At 40.2% G+C, this 20,031-nt stretch overlaps 1 protein-coding gene across 1 annotated transcript in view; it reads left to right on the plus strand.

Moving 5' to 3' along the window:
* Positions 1-20,031, plus strand: part of LOC311582807 (uncharacterized protein) — a 353,760-nt gene that overhangs the window by 9,069 nt on the left and 324,660 nt on the right. The window contains exon 3 of the mRNA XM_084756109.1: positions 14,334-14,467. Coding sequence (XP_084612235.1) covers positions 14,422-14,467 — 46 coding nt within the window. The 5' untranslated portion in view covers positions 14,334-14,421. The remainder of the gene's footprint in view (positions 1-14,333; positions 14,468-20,031) is intronic.

Genomic DNA, 20,031 nt, shown 5'->3' on the forward strand with positions numbered 1-20,031 from the left:
ACCGAATTTCAACAATAGTGTTAGATGGGGCCATACCATATCCAAACCGTAGCACATACCATAGGCTTTTCCCATGAGACACTGTTAATACATGAGAAATTGAGTTGTCTTTGTCAAAACAAAAAAGGAACACAAATAGGAGAAAACCTATGTAAAACATGCCCAGTTTACTAGTGCTTACTTTAGAGCGAAACTGCAACTGTAAAAGGCCAGTGCCGATGAATAGGTGTAAAAACTACTGACCATGCAACATGCCTACGAGTGTTTGAGGAGGAACAGCACCAGGGGAAGCTTGCTTCCTCCAGTCAGTTCCTCAGCATCAGGCTGCTGTAATAATGTATATAGTAAAACTGCTTTTAGTAACAGACTCCAAAACACTATGGCTCAAAGAACACTGGGATGTGTTCCTCTCCTTATGTGCCTTATGTCCCTACGATGCTTTCAGAGTTTGGAGCCTGCTCATTAAAGTGGCAGTACTGAGAGTGGCTGTGGAGCCTTTCAAGAATCAGCCTACTGGCAGACAGACAGACAGACAGACAAACTGACACACACACATACATGTATTAGAATATAGTATACAAACATATGTATGAAGGCGATTTATTAGAGTAGCTGTGGCATAGCTAGTCTAACAATGGCTTTCTACCAACAGAAAGCCTAAGAGTCCAGTAGTTTTTCCACCTGAAGGCTAGATGAACCAGCTGGCCATTAGCGTATGCTGGAATCCTGAGGAAGTGGGCTCTTACACCAGTGAATGAATGAACATGCCAGAGAGAGCACAGGCATGCATGCAAAGATTTTTTCCAAGATTTAAGATGGATCTTCCCATGTGTCTTAGTCACTGTTCTATTGCTGTGAGGAGACATCACGATCAAGGCAAATGCTATAAAAGAAAACATTTAGTTGAGGGCTTGCTTATACTTTCAGAGGATGAGTCCACTATGATGGTGGTGGAGCATGGTGTCAGGCATGCATGGTGCTGGAGGAGTAGCTAAGCTCTGCATCCTGATGCACAGGCAGATGGAGAAAGAGACCCTGCACCTGGAGTAGACTTTTGAAACCTAAAATCCCAGCTCCAGTAGCACACCTCCTCCAACAAGGGCACACCTCCTAATCCTCCCAAGCAGTTCACCAGCTGGGTAGGAGGCATGCAAATATGCAACCCAATGGGGCCGTTCTCATCAGAACTGCCACACCACCTCAGACGATCTGGGCTTAAGGTGGGTCTTCCCACTGGCAATGATTTAATTAAGAAAACTCCTTCACAGCTGTACTCAGCCACTTGGGTTTAGCTAATTCCAGATGTGGTCAAACTGACAAGCAAGAACAGGCCTCACAGCATGTGACCCCCTGACTCTGATGTACTTTGCTGCCACCACTATCCACCAAAGGCAGTGCAGACATGGAGTGGTCCTCATTATGGAGGGGGCCCATTTGGACCTCAAGCCTCCAGAACTGTGAGCTTTTTTTTTTTAATAAAAAAATCCTTTCTTCATAAATAACCTATTTAAAGATTTTACGATCGTAATGAAATACTTAGCAATATTTGCGCATGGGACTTCACAGAACAGCAGGAGTTATCAGGCTGGCTCTGCCCTGTAAGTCCATTTCTTTCTTCTTGTTCTGCTGGTAATTGTGACATTCTTTGCAGTTGCAGATTTGAAAGGAGGTCAAGGAATTCCATGTCCTACTTTCTGAGAAGAAGGATAGGTCATAGAAGGTGAAAATTTTCTATGTCTTGAATCTAAGACCCCCCCCCCCAAATTGACATTCCAGTCATGTTTCATTGTGAAAAGGCAGCCACTTGAAACATATCTAGTTTCAGATGAGGCTGAGGGACACCTCTGAGCAATGTCATGAGTTAGCCACGCACGGTAGATGTTGATGGACAATATTCCATGGTTTCTGCCATCAGCAAAGCATTCCCTTTTTCAAGCTCTCTTAAGCCCAAATCAATAGCTACAGGGACTTAGATCGAATGTATTAACTGTGGCAGTTAAAAACTGCTATGAAGGCTGGAGAGATGGCTCAGTGGTTAACAGCATTGCCTGTTCTTCCAAAGGACCCGGGTTCAATTCCCAGCACCCACATGGCAGCTCACAACTTTCTGTAACTCTAAGATCTGACACCCCTACACCAATGCACATAAATTAAAATTAAAAAAAAAAAAAACCAAACTGCTATGAGTTCTTGGAACACATTCTTTTGGCTTGAACCTTCTTTATTCTTATTCTTCTTCTTCTTATTCTTCTTCTTATTATTATTATTTTGTTTTTGTTTTGTTTTGTTTTTCGAGACAGAGTTTCTCTGTGTAGCCTTAGCTGTCCTGGACTAGCTTTGTGGACCAGGCTGGCCTTGAACTCACAGTGGTCCACCTGCCTCTGTCTCCCGGAGTGCTGGGATTAAAGGTGTGGGCCACCACACCCGGCATTAGCTGAACCTTCTGAAACCCCAGGAACCATTCTGTAAGAACAGGGAGCCTCAAGGAGGGCCCACCTACCGAAGCCGTGGTCAGCAGGGATAGGTAAGCCACGCCTCCCAATCATCTGAGCCGTGACACTAATCTATTTCTCAGCATTTCTGGCTCTGAGTTGTTTCAATCATCCAACTTGAGGCTATAGACATCACAGAAAGACAAACAGTCCCTCCTGTGCCCTGACCAAATTCCCAACCATATAATTTGAGAGCATAAGAAAATGGTTTCTTGGCTGGGCGGTGGTGGCGCACGCCTTTAATCCCAGCACTCGGGAGGCAGAGGCTGGTGGATCACTGTGAGTTCGAGGCCAGCCTGGTCTACAAAGCGAGTCCAGGACAGCCAAGGCTACGCAGAGACACCCTGTCTCGAAAAACCAAAAAAAGAAAAAGAAAAAGAAAATGGTTTCTTAGTTTAATTTTTAAAGGAAGTACAGGACAGTGGACACAACCATTAGTAGATACAGTCTAAGTTCTATATCTAAGTAGTCCCTTTTCTCAAACTTGCCCTTGATAGAATTTTTCTCAAGTATTTAAATTCTCTACCCAATTAAAAAAGTTCACTTTTATAATTTATTCACTCATCTTAGGATATTTTCAGAATACTACATTTTAGTGGGGTTGCGTTAGTAAATTGCACCTGGTAGAACCCAACTGTTCTGTGTAGACTTAGTTTCTTTTTTTTCTCTGTGTAGCCTTGGCTGACCTAGACTCATATTGTAGACCAGGCTGGCCTCAAACTCACAGGGATCCACCTGCCTCTGCCTCATAAGTGCGGAGGACTTAAAGTTTCTTGAGTGAAAAAAAAAAATCAGACTGTATCTCAGAGCAGAGTGCTTATAAAAACCTGTTTAACTGATATTTTTAATTTATAATAAACCAGATTATAAGTGCCCGTTCTTCATGTGCACACCACATCCCATTTATTTAGATGTGGCTAGAAAGATATTTTTCTCTTTAAAAATAAGAACCACTACTTATAAGTACTTCTAAAATATAAAACAATCTCAAGCATGTCATTTTATAAAGTTTCTTATAAAAGGTGTCCTATTAAAGATGCTATTTTGGAAATGTATATTATAGTCATTTGCATATTTATTTTTATATGATGATAATTCACATTTTCTGTATATTGCCTTAGTGGTTTAACTTTAAGCTGCTCACCACATGAGGTTTTGTTTTTAAGGAACCTAATTATATATACATGTGCAGTTTGAGATGCAGACTCAACTGCTTTGCTGTGTTAGCTATCATAGGAGAACCTCCCAAAATCCTTCATTAGAGAAAAATTTAAAGGATTCAAGCCTTCATTATTAGAATGAGGCTAGATGTGTCCAGAACCATCTTTCAGACTATGCTACCCTGCCAAAACAAACAAACAAACAAACTGAACCAGTTTAGACAGCAGAGACTTAGCTGCAAACCATTAGAGCACCTAGTCTCTTGAAATTGGGGCAGCTGACAAGATATTCAAGATTTTCCTCTTGAGTTCATTTGCTAAAGACACTTCCTATTTTTTTCTATGAGCTAAGAATGGAAAACTAAGAGCTATTTTAAAACAAAAAATGGAAACAATCAATCTTATAAATTGAGTTTTTATTAAATCTGTAGTATTGAGGACATTATTCTATTGACAGTTGGACATTTTAAAGGATTTTTACACAGAATTCAATATGCTTTTAGTTTTACTCTGTGTTATATTGGTCTTACTATAAATTCTTCAGAAATACAGCTAACCTATATTATCAACATTTTCCCCATGTTAACAAAAGTCTATATTTGGAGTGATTATTTACCTAAAAATGCTGTCATCCTGACTTGATCTTACATAAAAAGCAAGATTTTATACTGAATCATTAATAAAATTATTATGTCAATTAACTGTATTATAATCTCTATGTCAATCAAATCATACTCAACTCTGAATTTCATTATATTTAGTAATAAAAATGAGGAAAGATGAAGAGGTTTATCACAATAGCAAAAAATACTTATTTTTAAAAGAGTTGTTGGTAAAAATGTTATTTATGTTGAGATTGTAATATGTCAAAACTCACTATGTAGGTAATATTCACATACAATTACACAATGTTAACGTTCAGTTATATTTGCTTAAACATCACTGATTAGCAGGATTTCTCAGTTTCAACTCCTTGGTTGGACATGAATTGGCCATAGTAATAGAATAATAAATTGAATAACTTCTTATAGCATATTAAGGTTTTTACATCACTTCTATTTTTCACTTTTGAATCACATTTCTAAAACTATTAACCTTCAATTTTTTTTTCCTCCTGGTGATTCATGATGTAGACTAGCATCTCCAAATTAATCATTTTTCATAGTACATGTTTTACTTGCCCTTGGTACCATGCCAAAACTTGATCTCAATTTTTGCCTTTCCTATCAGTTTAGTACTGAAAGAATTTAAATTCCCTAGCTATAATAATGCATGCAGTCAGCTCATTTGTTTTTCTTTGAAAGGTAAGTGAAGCCAGTAGCTGTAAAGTCTTATAAAACCGGAAGCTCAAAGTGTTAAAGATTTGATGTCTTATCTGCATGCAGTTCATAAAGAACATCCTTGGCCTAGGGCAGTGTTAATGGACGGCAGATAAGACATTCCTGGGAGAGGCTTGAAGTGTGACAGTCAGGACTTTCGCAGTATTCACTGCTCCTGCACTTGCTGTGCTAGTGATGTGGTCCCTGATGGAGACAGCTTGTAGACAAACTAGATGTGTTCTTCAATATAGCACTGTGTCTTCTTTCTGCACTGCCCTACCCTCCACCTTCCCGACCCAACATGGTTAGAAATGACCTGAAATAGACTGAAGACACGCAGGATAAGAATAGTGTTCACAACATCCACTTGTTAATAGCGTTTGGATGCTATTTCTCTATCTCTACTTACTTTCTAATTTGTTCGGTAATGTGGGCTAAATGTGCTATCCCCTCGTCTTCCCTCTAGTGGAAACTTAATCATCAAATTAGTAGTTAGATGAAATTTTTAGATGGAGCTTTCGGTAGACACTTTTTTAAGGTCATCAGGATGTGCCCCGCCCCCATTGTCAATGATCCCTTACTAAGACACTCACGCACATTTCACTTCTCAGTCTCACCATGTGATCCCATTTGTTTTTTGTTTGTTTTTTTTTTTTTTTGCTTTTCTTTTTTTAAAATTTTTTATTAATTTATTCTTGTTACATCTCAATGGTTATCCCATCCCTTGTATCCTCCCCTATTTTCCTCCCTCCCATTTTCTCCTTATTCCCCTCCCCTATGACTGTTTCTGAGGGGGATTTCCTCCCCCTGTATATGCTCATAGGGTATCAAGTCTCTTGGGGCATGTCCCACGAAAGCCTTCACTTACCAGGAAACTGGGACAGAGGGGAGGACATCCTATTGGGACTCTAGATGAGAGAAGCATGGGAGAATAGCAAAGAAGAAGGATCCAGAGGGTCCTAGAAACCTACAAATAGAACATTATGATAGGCAGATTTGGGCCCAGGGGTCCCGCTCAAACTAAGGCACCAGCCAAGGACAATACAGGTGGTAAACTTTAAACCCCTACCCAGATCTAGCCAATGGACAGGACATTCTCCACAGTTGAGTGGAGAGTGGGGTATGACTTTCACACGTACCCTGGTGCCTCATATTTGACCATGTCCCCTGGAGAGGGAGACCACTCAGAGGAAGGATAACAGGTTACCAAGATCCCCTTTGTTTTATCATGTTAAAAGCATAGACTTTTGAGCCTTTAAAAGTTAAATAAACCTCTATTCATTATAAGTCACTAACTCTCAAGTTTAGTTATAACATTAGAAAATGGACTAAGATAGTTTGTACCTCAGCCACTTTAAGGCAATCTTAATATTCAATCCCATCTCCCCTTTAATCTATGTATTTCTGATTAATTAGTCTTGAAACTTCCTTTAGTCCAATCTGTGCAGTTTTATTTATAAATTTTGTCAGTTCTCTACTCTCTTTTTTTTTTTTTTTTTTTTTTTTTGGTTTTTCCAGACAGTCTCTCTGTGTTAGCCTTGGCTGTCCTGGACTCACTTTGTAGACCAGGCTGGCCTCGAACTCACAGCGATTCACCTGCCTCTGCCTCCCAAGTGCTGGGATTAAAGGCGTGTGCCACCACGCCCGCCCAGTTCTCTACTCTCAACTTGGATAATAGAACTGATATGTGATTTTTCACATCTATTAATGTGATTCTTAAAATAATAAATTTCAGTATACATATGTATTAGATTTAGAATCATTGGATGACTTACTCAAATATCTGTCTAGCAATTGATCAGTTTACATGTGATCCAGTTCGGTTTTTCTGATTTTGCTATAGACCTATCTGGTTTTCATTTGAATTACATTGTGGGTCAGCCAAAGTAAAGAAAAGAAAATTCTCCCACTTCTATTTCAGACACAGTTTACGATTCAGTGTCTAGCAATATTTCCAGCAACCCCTGCAATTCTAGTGTTACTGTTTTTACCTGCCTGTTGCACTCTTTAAATGTCTCAATGTTTTGATTTTGGTGTTGGCTTAAGCCACAAACAGTAAAATAAGACAAAGAACAATAAAATAAAGATCGTGGTAGGGTAAAAAATACACCAGAACTTAGAAGTTATATGAAAATTCAGTTTTCTCTCTTTCCTAGAGAAGCTTTTATGAGCCAGCTTAGTCAAGGTTTCTATTGCTGCAGTGAAACACCATGACCAAACAGGAAGTTGGGGAGGAAAGGGTTTATTTGGCTTAAACTTCCAGACCACAATGCATTATTGGAGAAAATCAGGGCAGGAACTTATGTAGGGCAGGAGCCTGGAGGCAGGAGCTGATACAGAAGCCATGGAGGGTGCTGCTTACTGGCTTGCTTCCCCTGGCTTGCTCAGCCTGCCTTGTTATAGAACCCAGGGCACCAGCCCAGGGATGGCACCACCCGCAATGGACAGGACTCCCTCATTGATCACTAATAGAGAAAATGCCTTACAGCTGGGTCTCATGGGGGCGTTTCCTCAACCGAGGCTCCTATCTCTGTGAGGAGTCTAGCTTGTGTCATGTTGACACACAAAACCAGCTAGTGCACCAGCTCTAAATTATTTTTATAAGATTTATTTATGTGTATGAATATTTTTCCTGTGTGTCTATATTTGTGTCACATGCATGTACTTCCCACAAAGGCCAAAAAATGGACATCAAAACCACTGAAACGAGTTGTGAGCCACTGTGTAGGTCCTGGGAACCGAACCCAAGTCCTGTATAAGAACAGCAAGTCAAGTGTTCTTAACCACTGAGCTATTTTTTCAGCCCCATCTCCAAATTTGAACTTCAACTCCTTGATGCAAATAAAGATTCATTTTCTGTCTCCCCTAAAGCCAACATACCTTTTGAGACCAACCATCACAACCAATCAAAAAATAACACATATGTGGTATATGTGGTTGTTTGAATGGATCATGTACATATCTCAGCCACAACAATACTATAGTCAGAAACTATCAATTAGGATAGCTCAATGGTGCTAAGTCCTCTATGTATTAGGTGACTTAAAACTCTAGTTCTCTGAATTGTAAAATTTTCTACTGTGCTTGTGGAGTTGTTTATTATTCTCTTTGATTCTTTCAATGTTTATTTCAGGTATTTTAAGGGTCTAGTATTGAGCACATATAAAATTATCATTATCAAGTCTTCCTGATAAACTTTTTCTTTAATCATTGTAAGATACGTGTTTGTCTTAGTTACTGTTCTATTGCTGTAAAGAGGCACTATAATCAAGGCTCTTTTTTTGGGGGGGGTTGTTTTGTTTTGTTTTTCAAGACAGGGTTCCTCTGTGTAGCTGTGGGTGTCCTGGACTTGCTTTGCAGACCAGTCTGGCCTCGAACTCACAGTAATCTGCCTGCCTCTACCTCCTGAGTGCTGGGATTAAAGGTGTGAGCCAACACACTGGCTATGATCAAGGCAACTCTTACAACAGAAATCATTTAGCTGGGGGCTTGCCTATAGTTTCAGAGGGTTAGTTTATTGTCATCATGGTGAGACAGGCATGGTGCTGGAGCTATAGCTGAGAGCTTTACATTCTGATCCCCAGGCAGGGGAGGGAAAGAGAGGAAGAGAGAGAGGGGGCGAGAGGGAAGAAGGAAGCGAGACAGAGGTATAGAAACAGAGAGACAGAGAGAGACACAGAGAGACTGTGCCTGGCATGGGCTTTTGAAACCCCAATGGCATGCCTCTTCTAACAAAGCCACACCTCCTAATTTTTCTCAGACAGTTTCAGTAACTGATGGTTAAGTGTTGAAACATGTGAGTTAACCCAGAAGCAGAAAGGCTCATAGCATATACTCACTTATAATTGGGTACTAGCCCAAAAGGCATGTCCCACGAAAGTCTTCACTTACCAGGATATTGGGATAGATGTGAGGACATCCTACTGAGACTCTAGGTAAAAGAAATATATGAGATGGGGAAATAGAAGGACCCAGAGGGTCCTAGAAACCTACAAGAAGAACATAGTGACGGGTGGATCGGGGCCCAGGGGGGTCTGCTCAAACTATTGCACTAACCAAGGACAATACAGTAGTAAACATCAAACCCCTACTCTGATCTACCCAATGGACAGGACATTCTCCACAGTTATGTGGAGAGCAGACTTTGACATGAACTCTGGTGCTCCATATTTGACCATCTCCCCTTGGTGGGGAGGCCTGGTGGCACTCAAAGAAAGAATAAGCAGGCTACCAAGATGAGTCTTGATAGCCTATGACCATATAGTGGGGGAGGAGGTCCCCCTCGGTCATAGACCTAGGGGAGGGGAATAGAGTGAAGGGGGGGGGAGGGAGGAATAGGAGGATACAAGCGATGAGATAACAATTGAGTTGTAATCTGAATAAATTAATAAAACTTTAAAATATTTTACAAAGTGTTCAAACCTATGAGCCTACAGTGGTCACTTACATTCAACCCCCCACAGTTCTATGAAACAAAAACCTATGGCACAAAGAGGTCCAAAGACTGCAGTAGTGACGTCAATCGCCCTCTCTCTTCAATAGACCAATCTTCCTCATTAAATGAAGGAGCCTTTGAGTCAGACTAAACAGTAGTTAAGGGATGTTGACGGTGAATGTGCTCAAAACAGAACATATATATGGATGAAACTTCAACAATAAAACAAAAGTCTGCACAATATGACCAACGAACAAGAAACATGTCTACATTTACAGCAAGTACACCAGCTCTCTGAACTTCCTCTAAAACATCACATTTTAATCCATAAAATAAGTATTAGCAAATATAAAACAGAGAAATGAATTCTTGAATCTTATCAGATCATAATGGAATAAAATTATAAATCCATAATAACAGAAACTTTAAAATGATATAAACATATAGAGCTTGAATAATATATAAGTTTGAAGGATCACTCATTGAAACCATTCAGAAGAAAATTTAGAAAGTGCCCTGTGGATTCAATATAACCCTAATAAAAGATCAATTACATTTTCCATACAACTAGAGAAAAGACACTTAGAAATCTATATGGAAACAGAAAAGGTTCCAAACCAGCCAACACAATCTTTTTTTTTAATTTATAAAATATATTTTTTAAATTTTTTATTAATTTATTCTTGTTACATCTCAATGGCTAACCCATCCCTTGTATCCTCCCATTCTTCCCTCCCTCCCATTTTCCCCTTATTCCCCTCCCCTATGAGTGTTCCTGAGGGAGATTTCCTCCCCCTGTATATCTAGTCTCTTCTTGGTAACCTGCTATCCTTCCTCTGAGTGCCACCAGGTCTCCCCCTCCAGGGTACATGGTCAAATATGAAGCACCAGAGTACGTGTGAAAGTCATACCCCACTCTCCACTCAACTGTGGAGAATGTTCTGACCATTGGCTAGATCTGGGTAGGGGTTTAAAGTTTACTGCCTGTATTGTCCTTGGCTGGTGCCTTAGTTTGAGCGGGACCCCTGGGCCCAAATCTGCCTATCATAATGTTCTATTTGTAGGTTTCTAGGATCCTCTGGATCCTTCTACTTTGCTATTCTCCCATGCTTCTCTCATCTAGAGTCCCAATAGGATGTCCTCCTCTCTGTCTCAGTTTCCTGGTAAGTGAAGGCTTTCGTGGGACATGCCCCTTGGGCTAGTATGCAGATATAAGTGAGTATATACCATTTGAGTCTTTGGGCTTCTGGGTTAACTCACTCATTATGATCATTTCTAGCTCAATCCATTTGCCCACAAATTTCGGGAATTCCTTGTTTTTAATAGCTTAGTAGTATTCCATAGTGTATATGTACCACAGTTTCTTTATCCATTCTTCTATTGAGGGACACTTAGGCTGTTTCCATGTTCTGGCTATTATGAATAAGGCAGCTATGAACATGGTTGAGCAAATTTTCTTGTTGTGTGCTGGAGCATCTTCTGGGTGTATTCCAAGGAGCCAACACAATCTTAAACTGAGAAGCCAGTGTTGGTATCCCCATGCCAATTTCAAATTGCCCTACAGAGCTAGAGTAATGAAATAGTGTGGTCCTGGTGCAAAGAACAGAAAAGAGTGCAATACACAGAAATAGGCCCCAACTGCAGCCCTCTGGTTTTTGACGAAGGTGCCAAAACCTATGTTGGAGAAAAGACAATCTCTTCAACAAATGTTGCTTTCAAAAGTATTTGCAGAGCTGGAGAGAAAGCTCGGCACTTCAGAGCACTGACTGCTCTTCCAGGTGATCTGGGTTCAATCCCCAACAACCTCATGGCAGCTCACAACTGTCTGTCATCCCAAGGTCTGACATCCTCACACAGACATACCTGCAGACAAGACACCAGTGCACCTTAAGCTAAAGAAATTTTTTTTAAGTATTTGCTTGTAGAATGCTAAAACCAAACCTGTATCTCATCCTGAGATAAAGTAGATTCAAAGTGGATCAAGGTTAATGTAAGTCCTGAAATTGGGAACGTACTTACGGGAAACTAGAGGAAGTGAGTCAAGTTCTAGGCATAGGTGATGGTTTTCTGACTAGAACTCCAGTAATTTAGGAAATAAGAGGAAGTATTGACACATAGGGTAAATGCCAAATTAAAAACTTAGGTACAGAAAAGGACATAATTGGCCAAATGAGGGTCAGCCTGCAGAATGAGAAAAATCTTTGCCAATTATACCTGAAATGAGAAACTAATATCTAGAACCTTTAAAGAATAGAGAACACTAAATATACCAAATTATCCAATCAGTAGATGGATTAATAAACCAAGTAGACAGTTAACAAAAGAGAAATACAAATACAAATAAATATTTGAACAAGCATTCAACATCCTTACCCAGGGTTTGAGGTTGCTTAAACAATAAAAATAGCAGTACTGAATACCCAGTGACCCAACCACAACTTTTCTGGATTTACACCCAAAAGGACTCTACGTCATCTGTAGTAGTGGTAACTAGCACATGTTCACTGAGGCACTATTCATCATAGACAAATTAAGGAGCCAGTCAAGTGGCCATTAGTAGATAAGTAGATGAAGAAAATATACATATACACAAAGGACAATGCTATTATGTCTTGTTCAGGAAAATGGATAAAACTGGAGATCATCATGTTAAGGAAAATAAGTCAGACACAGAAAATAAGCAGCACATTTTCTCTCTTATGTGGAATCTAAATAGAAAAAGTAAACAAGCAAAACACATGAAAGTAGAAGGGGAGTATTTGAGAAGAGAAAGGAGATGGACAGCAGTGGTCAGTGGGGACAAGAAAGGATCACGAAGGGTAAATAGGATTAAAGTACCTGATACATACGCTAGAGAATGTCTTAATAAAGTCCACTACTATTCAATGCAATCCCTATCAAAATAGTTATACAATATTTTAAAAACATTGAAATATCAATTCTCAACTTCATATGGAAAAACAAAATACCCAGGATAGCTGAAACAATCCTGTACAATAAAAGATCCTCCAAAGGAATCTCCATACCTGATCTTAAGCTGTACTATAGAGCAACAGTAATTAAAACAGCATGGTACTGGCATAGCAATAGGATGGTTGATCAATGGAATTGAATCAAAGACCAAGAAATAAACCCACACACATATGGACACTTGATTTTTGACAAAGAAGCCAAATCTAGTCAATGGGAAAAGGATAGCATCTTCAATAAATGGCGCTGGTCTGACTGGATGTCTACATGTAGAAAAATGCAAGTAGACCCATATTTATCACCATACACAAAACTCAAGTCCAAGTGGATTAAAGACCTCAACATAAAACCAAAGACACTAAATATGTAAGAAGAAAAAATGGGGAAGAGCCTGGAACTCATTGACACAGGAGAAAACTTCCTGAACAGAACTCCAACAGCTCAGGCTTTAAGGTCAACAATTAATAAATGGGACCTCATGAGGCTGAGAGCTTCTGTAAGGCAGAAGACACTGTCAACAGAACAAAGTGACAGCCTATAGACTGGGAAAAGATCTTCACCAACCCTACATCTGACAAATATATAAAGAGCTCAAGAAATTAAACACCACCAAGCCAAATAACCCGATTAAGAAATGGGCCTCAGAATTAAACAGAATTTTCAAGAGATGAATATCAAATGGCTGAGAAACACTTAAAGAAATGCTCAACATCCTTAGTCATCAGAGAAATGCAAATCAAAACAACTCTGAGATTCCATCTTACACCCATCAGAATGGCTAAGATTAAAAACTCAAGCGACAGCACATGCTGGTAAGGATGTGGAGGAAGAGGAATACTCCTTCATTGCTGGTGGGAGTGCAAACTTGTACAACCACTTTGAAAATCAATCTGGTGCTTTCTCAGAAAACTGGTAATAGGGCTACCTCAAGATCCCACTCCCCCAAGACCCCAAGGAGATTCCACTCCTTGGAATATACCCAAAAGATGATCCACCACACAAGGGTATCTGCTCAACCATGTTCATAGCAGCCTTATTCATAATAGCCAGAACCTGGAAACAACCTAAGTGTCCCTCAGTAGAAGAATGGATAACGTAAGTGTGGTACATTTACACTATGGAATACTACTCAGCTATTAAAAACAGAGAAATCCCAAAATTTGTGGACAAATGGATGGAACTAGAAACAATCATAATGAATGAGTTAACTCAGACTCAGAAAAACTCACATGGTATATACTCACTTATAATTGGACAGTAGCCCAAAAGAGATATCCCCTGAAAGTCTTCACTTACCAGGAGATGGGGATAGATGTGAGGACTCCCTATTGGGACTCTAGGGAGGATAGAGAAATAGAAGGATCCAGAGGGTCCTAGATACCTACACAAAGAACATCATGAAGGGTAGATCTGGACCGGGGGGGGGGGTCTGCTCAAACTACTGTACCAACCAAGGACAATACATGCAGTAAGCATTGACCCCCTACTCAGATCTAGCCAATGGACAGGGAAGTCTCCACAGTTGTGTAGAGAGCAGGGACTGACTCTGACATGCACTCCGGTGCCCCATATTTGACCACTCCCCCTTGGTGGGGAGGCTTAGTGGCACTCAGAAAAAGAATAAGCAGGCTACCAGGATGACTTGGTAGGCTGTTACCATATGGTGGGTGAGGAGGTCCCCTTCTGTCTCACAGGCCTAGGGGAGGGGAATAGAGTAAAAGTGGGAGGAGTATACAAGTGAGGGGATAACAATTGAGATGTAATTTGAAAAAACCAATTAAATTTAAAAAAAAAAGAAAAACAAGGCATAGCAGAAAGAAAAGAAAAAATCCATTACTTTGTACACTTATACAATAATTTAAAAAAGAAAAATATGATGAAATATAAACAACTATCACTTTTTGTTGTTTTGTACTTTCTTTTCGAACTCTTATCACTTTTGTTCTCTTCCCATAAGCACCTGAGGGGACCTGTGAAGATGGTTGGCTACTCTCTTTACCCAGAAACACCTACAAAATCATGCGAATCATGAGGTTCAGATCTTCATGTACACTTTAAGAACACCCGTGAGACTGCCCAGGCCCATCAAAGGTAGGCCTATTTGGAAAGCCACCAAGTGTCTGCTGGATGTGACTTTAAAGATGCAATGGGTGCAGTTCTGGTATTATAGAAGACTCTTTAGGTATGTCCAGGCCAAACAGGAGGGCTGGACAAAGCGTCAGTGGCCCCCAAAGAGGGCCTATTTTTTGTTGTACTAGTTAAAAATGCAGAGTAATGCTGGATTTAAGGATTTAGATGAAGACTCTCTAGTCATTGAATGCATCCTGGAGACAAAGCACCTATGATGCCCCCAATGAATTTACAGAGCTCATGGCTAACTGGTCTGTCCCTGAGCTCCTCCTGCCACATTGAGACGATCCTCGCTGAAAATGAGCAGATTGTCCCAAAGCCAGGAAAGGAGGTTGCACAGAAGAAAAAGGTATCTTAGAAGAAAGTAGAACTTATGGCACGGAGATAAATTCAGTATCCAGCAACTGCAGATACAAATAAAAATAAGTAAATGAAACCCTATCACTTTTAATAGTGCAAAATATCTAAAAACCAATTAGGAATTTGTTATGAAGCCAGAGGTGCGGTCTCAGCATAACTAAAATGAGGAGTGAGTCTGGTCACTTAATCTTGGGCTAACCCTGGTCTAACAGGAGAGTGTGTGGAGGCTGCTCAGTTGACTATCTGGGACTCATCTGTCATTTCTCTACATGGCTTTTTTAAACCTTTCATTTTATGTATATGGGTTTTCCTGCCTGTATGACTATGCAGCATGTGCATGCTGTGCCTGCTGAGGCCAGAAGAGGGTGACAGGGTGACAGATCCTCCAGGGCTGGAGTTACAGATGGTTGTCAACTGCCCCATGGGTGCTGGGAATCCCGCCTGGGTCCTCTGCAAGAGCAGGCAGAGCTCAGAGCTGCCATGGCACTTCTCCAGCCTTTCTACCTGACTTTTCAGCTGTCACATTCTCTGCTGAGGCCCAGACGTTCCCCGCTCAAATGCAGGCAGCTTGGGCTAGATGTCTGTCGTCCTCCAGTTATTTTCTTCTAAGAGTCAGGAAATGGGAAACACGACCTTGAGGCCACTGGCTTCGGCAGGCAGTGATTGCTCAGCTCCTGGAGCTCAGCCACCCATTCAATGATGAGCAAAGTCCCAGAGGCTCTGGCAGGGTTCTGGCTTTCTTTGTTTTTCATCTCGTAGATTTAACAGTGAGCTTCTTTGATAAAGAGGCTATTTCCTCCCAGGTTTAGATGGCTGCAGATATATAGCTTCCCTACATCAATTTAAAATCTGTTGTGTCTCAGTATACAGCCATCCCTTCTATTTTGGTTAGAATGTGATTGGACTGTATTTGTTTTTACACTTTTACTTTTTCATGGTTTGTGTCCTTTGATATAAAATGAATCTTGGGTAATGCTTTTCCACCCATTCTATCAGACTTTGTCTTTGAGAATATATACTGTAAAGTGCTATAATTGCTAATAATAAGAGATTACCTCTGTCATCTTTCTGTTTGTTTTCCAAATGCCTTCTTGCTTCTTGTCTCTCAATCTTAATTATCTTTGCATATAGTTAACTTTTTTTTTTAGGAAATTTTATTTCTCACCTATCTCTGTTTTTTAATTGTTTGAGAATTTCATATGCACAACGTGTTTAGTCAAATCCACCTCAATTCCTTCCCCCTCATTCCTCCCTTATCTACTCACTCCACTTTTCTCTCCCAACTTTATGCCTCTCTCTCTCTCTCTCTCTCTCTCTCTCTCTCTCTCTCTCTCTCTCCCCTCCCTTCCTCCCTCCCTTCCTCCCTCCCTATACTGAACATACTTAGTAATGCTTGTGCGTGCACGGATGTGGGTCCATCTACTGGAGTCCCACAGGGGCTACAACTCTGAAGACAACTTACTCTCGCTCCCCGAGCAGCCACCAGTTGTCAATAACTTCTCAACCTGCCTGACATCAGGAAACCATCTAGATGGCACACCCACTTGAGACAATAGGGCGGGGTCCGAAGGAGGCTGAGGTCTGGAAGAGTCGGTGAGTCTGGAATGCAGCTCAATCTGCAAGAAGGAGCATGAGGTCTGAGTCAAATTCCTGCTAATCCTACTTGATGATAAAAGCCCTGGAGAACCTAGGACTATAGGCAGCACATCCCAACATAATAAAGACAATATCATACAAGCCACGGCCAGCATGCTAAATGGAGAAAAACTCAAGCATTTCTGCTGAATCAGGAATAAGACAAGAATACTTACTCTCTGCATTTCTATTTAGTACAGCATTTATAGTCACATCTAGAGGAATAAGACGAGAGACAGAGAATGCAAATAGGGAAGGGAACACAAATAGGAAAGAAGAAGTCGAAGTATCCTTATCTAAAAATGTTATTTTGTATATAAAAGACCTTACTGGAAAATCACAACTGATAAACATTCAGTAGAATACAAAGTTAACATTAAAAAATCAGAAGCCTTCCTTCCCACACACCAAGAACAAACATAGCAAGAGAGAAACCAGGGAAGCGGTCTCATTAAAAATGGTCTCAAAAATACTTGTAATGAATTTAAAGAAGTGAAAGCCTTGTACAAAGAACCCATTTGAGACAGTGAAGAAAGTAACTGAGGAAGACGCCAGAAGATGAAATGGCTGCCCCCACTCATGGATAGGCAGGATCAGCACTGTGAAAATACCCATCCTTTCTAAAGCAATCTACAAATTCAGTGCGATACTCACTGAAATGCCAACTCATTTTTCATACAAATGTTTTAATTTAAAATTTGTATCAAAACACAAAGACTCAAGATAGCCAAAGCTGTCTTGAACAATAAAAACACCACTGGGAGGTATCACCATCCCTGATTTTGAGTTATATTGCAGAAATAGTAGTGATGAGGCCAATCTGTTCTTGCAGAAAGATACATTGATCAATGTAATAGAACTGAGGCCTCATATAAGAACCCTCACTCCTACAGCAACCTGATTTTTGGCAAACCAAAAATATACACTGGAGAAAAGACACCATCTCCAGCAAATGGCGCTAGCCAAACTGGATGGCTACACATAGAAGAATGAAACTTGATCTTTATTTCTTAACATGCGCAAAACTCTACTCAAAATGGATCAGGGACTTCAACATAAGACCTGACAGCTTGAATGTATCAGAAGTGAAAGCAGGAGATTAATTCAACTCATAGGCCAGAAATGGACGCCAGTGACTTAAGTATTAAAAGCAACAGTTGACAAGTGGGACCTCATGAAACAAAAAAGTTTCTGTACTGCAAATAACACTACCATTTAAAGGAATTGACAGACTACTAAATGAGAAAAAAGTCTTTACCAGCTATTTATCTGACAGGGAGGGGCCTGGTATCTAGAACATTAAAAGAGCTAAAACAACAACAAACCTGACAGTAAGAAAACAACCTCTTAAAATTGGGGCATATACCAGACATGGTGGTACATACCTTTAATTGTAGCACTTGGAAGACTGAGGCAGGTAGATCTCTGTGAGTTTGAGGTTAACCCGGTTTACATAGCCCAGGCCAGCCAGGGCTATTGTGAAAAATACAAATAGCTACAATATAATTTTTAAAATGTTCAACATCCTTAGCTGCCAGGAAAATGGCAACTAAAACTACTTTGGATTTCATCTTATCTCTAGTCAGAGTTTCTAAGGTTAAAAATAAGCCAGGCGTGGTGGCGCACGCCTTTAATCCCAGCACTTGGGAGGCAGAGGCAGGCGGATCGCTGTGAGTTCGAGGCCAGCCTGGTCTACAGCGCGAGTCCAGGACAGCCAAGGCTATACAGAGGAACCCTGTCTCAAAAAACCAAATCAATAAATCAATCAATAAATAAATAAGGTGTGGGATGTGCAGGAATGAGTTGGCAGGTGGGCTGTGCTACTTATGGGCATAGGTGGGCATACAAGTGTATGATGCCACGTGATCTTCAGGTAGCAGGGGAGGTAGTGCATTTATACAAAGAAGACATTACCTTGGCTCACAATTTTGAAGGATGTGTAGTCCATGATCACTTGTTCCCTGTGTGGAAACAACATATGGTGAGAGAAAATTTTCTCTCCTTATGGCCAGGGAACAAAAGAGGGAGCAGGGGACCTGGTTTCCAAAGTACTAGGTTTCCCAAATCTTCTTCACACATAGAGTTCAAGAGAGAAGAAGGAACCAGGTTTCCAAAATACCACGTTTCCCAAATGTTCTTCACAAATGTAGTTCTGCTGACATAAATATTCCCACTTTAGGATCCCACCTCTTCAAGCTACACTACCTCCTGACAGTACCACAGACTGGCAATCAAACCTTTAACATATGGGCTTTTGGTAGGACAAATAAAAGCACTTCCTTTAAAATTCCATCAAAAATCTTGAGGAGTCCTTCAACTACTCAAAAACAACTATATGGCCATTTCTGAACCCATATGCTCAACTCTTTCAGTTCAATAGTACAGGCAAAAATTCCCAAAAGAATGAGCAGATGTGGAAAAGCCTTCTTCCAAAAATTCACCATATATCATGCATTACACTTGATTTTATTTCTCCATCCTCTGTGCTGCTTTATAATGACCTTGAAGGTAAAGAGTTTACCTTCTTAATTTTATGCCCACAGAGCCAAAGACATCAGCTGCCATAGAATAACCATTCAAGAAATATTTGTTGAGGAAAGAAATGAACAAATAAAACCTTGCAAAGGCACATTCCTGTGATCCCAGCACTCTGGGAGGCAGAGGCAGGCAGATCCCTATGAGTTCAAGGCCAGCCTTATCTTCAAAGTGAGTCCAGGACAGCCAAGACTAAACAGAGAAACCCTGTCTCAGACCAAACAAACCAAACAAAAAACTAGCAATTTCAAAAAAAGTGTATGAGGACGCTATGGCAAAACCCAAATGATAGATAACAGGTGTCATCAATAGTAGATGACATCATGATGCTAAACAGCTCTAGGTTTGGAAGTTTACATAGTTCTAGTGTGGGAGAAACTCAATATAATATGCTCAGGTTGGGCTACAAAAGTATGTAATTGCCATGTAAATATGTTGCATAGGCAAGCAAATACTTTTTTGACAAGTATTCCTTTAAAAGTTTATTATGGTTTATTGTTTAAGCATCTTTAAATTTGTAAGAAGTCATATTTGAAAATAAAAACCAACATGAATAAGGTTCAAAATTGACTTCTTTGTGGAAAAGAGATGCAATTGTAGGGGAGGGAAGGGGAGGCTGTGGAAAGAACTAGTGCACTGGGGAGTGATTGTGCATAGAGGAATGAGAAGCGTTTTGTTCAGAAACCGCAGGACAGTGTTTAAAGAAAGATGCCAGACAGGGGCACTCATTGTTACCTACCTGAAGAGGAAGTCATTTGTTTAAGAGGGGAGCAGAATAAAAAAGAATGTCATGAAATGACAGTGGTAAAATAGAAGATTTTCTTCAAGTAGTTCATTGTACACTCAAATTCTGAGAAACATTTCTATAAGACATGGCCTAGCCCCATGTTTCTTAAACTAATATAACCTCTGACCCAATTCTCAACTACTTGATCTATTTTAAAGATTTAACAAGTTAAGATGTACTGAACCTATTTATGTACCGGATGTTAACA

This window comes from Acomys minous, assembly GCF_964271855.1.
Source record: "Acomys minous genome assembly, chromosome: 14".
NCBI lineage: Eukaryota > Metazoa > Chordata > Mammalia > Rodentia > Muridae > Acomys > Acomys minous.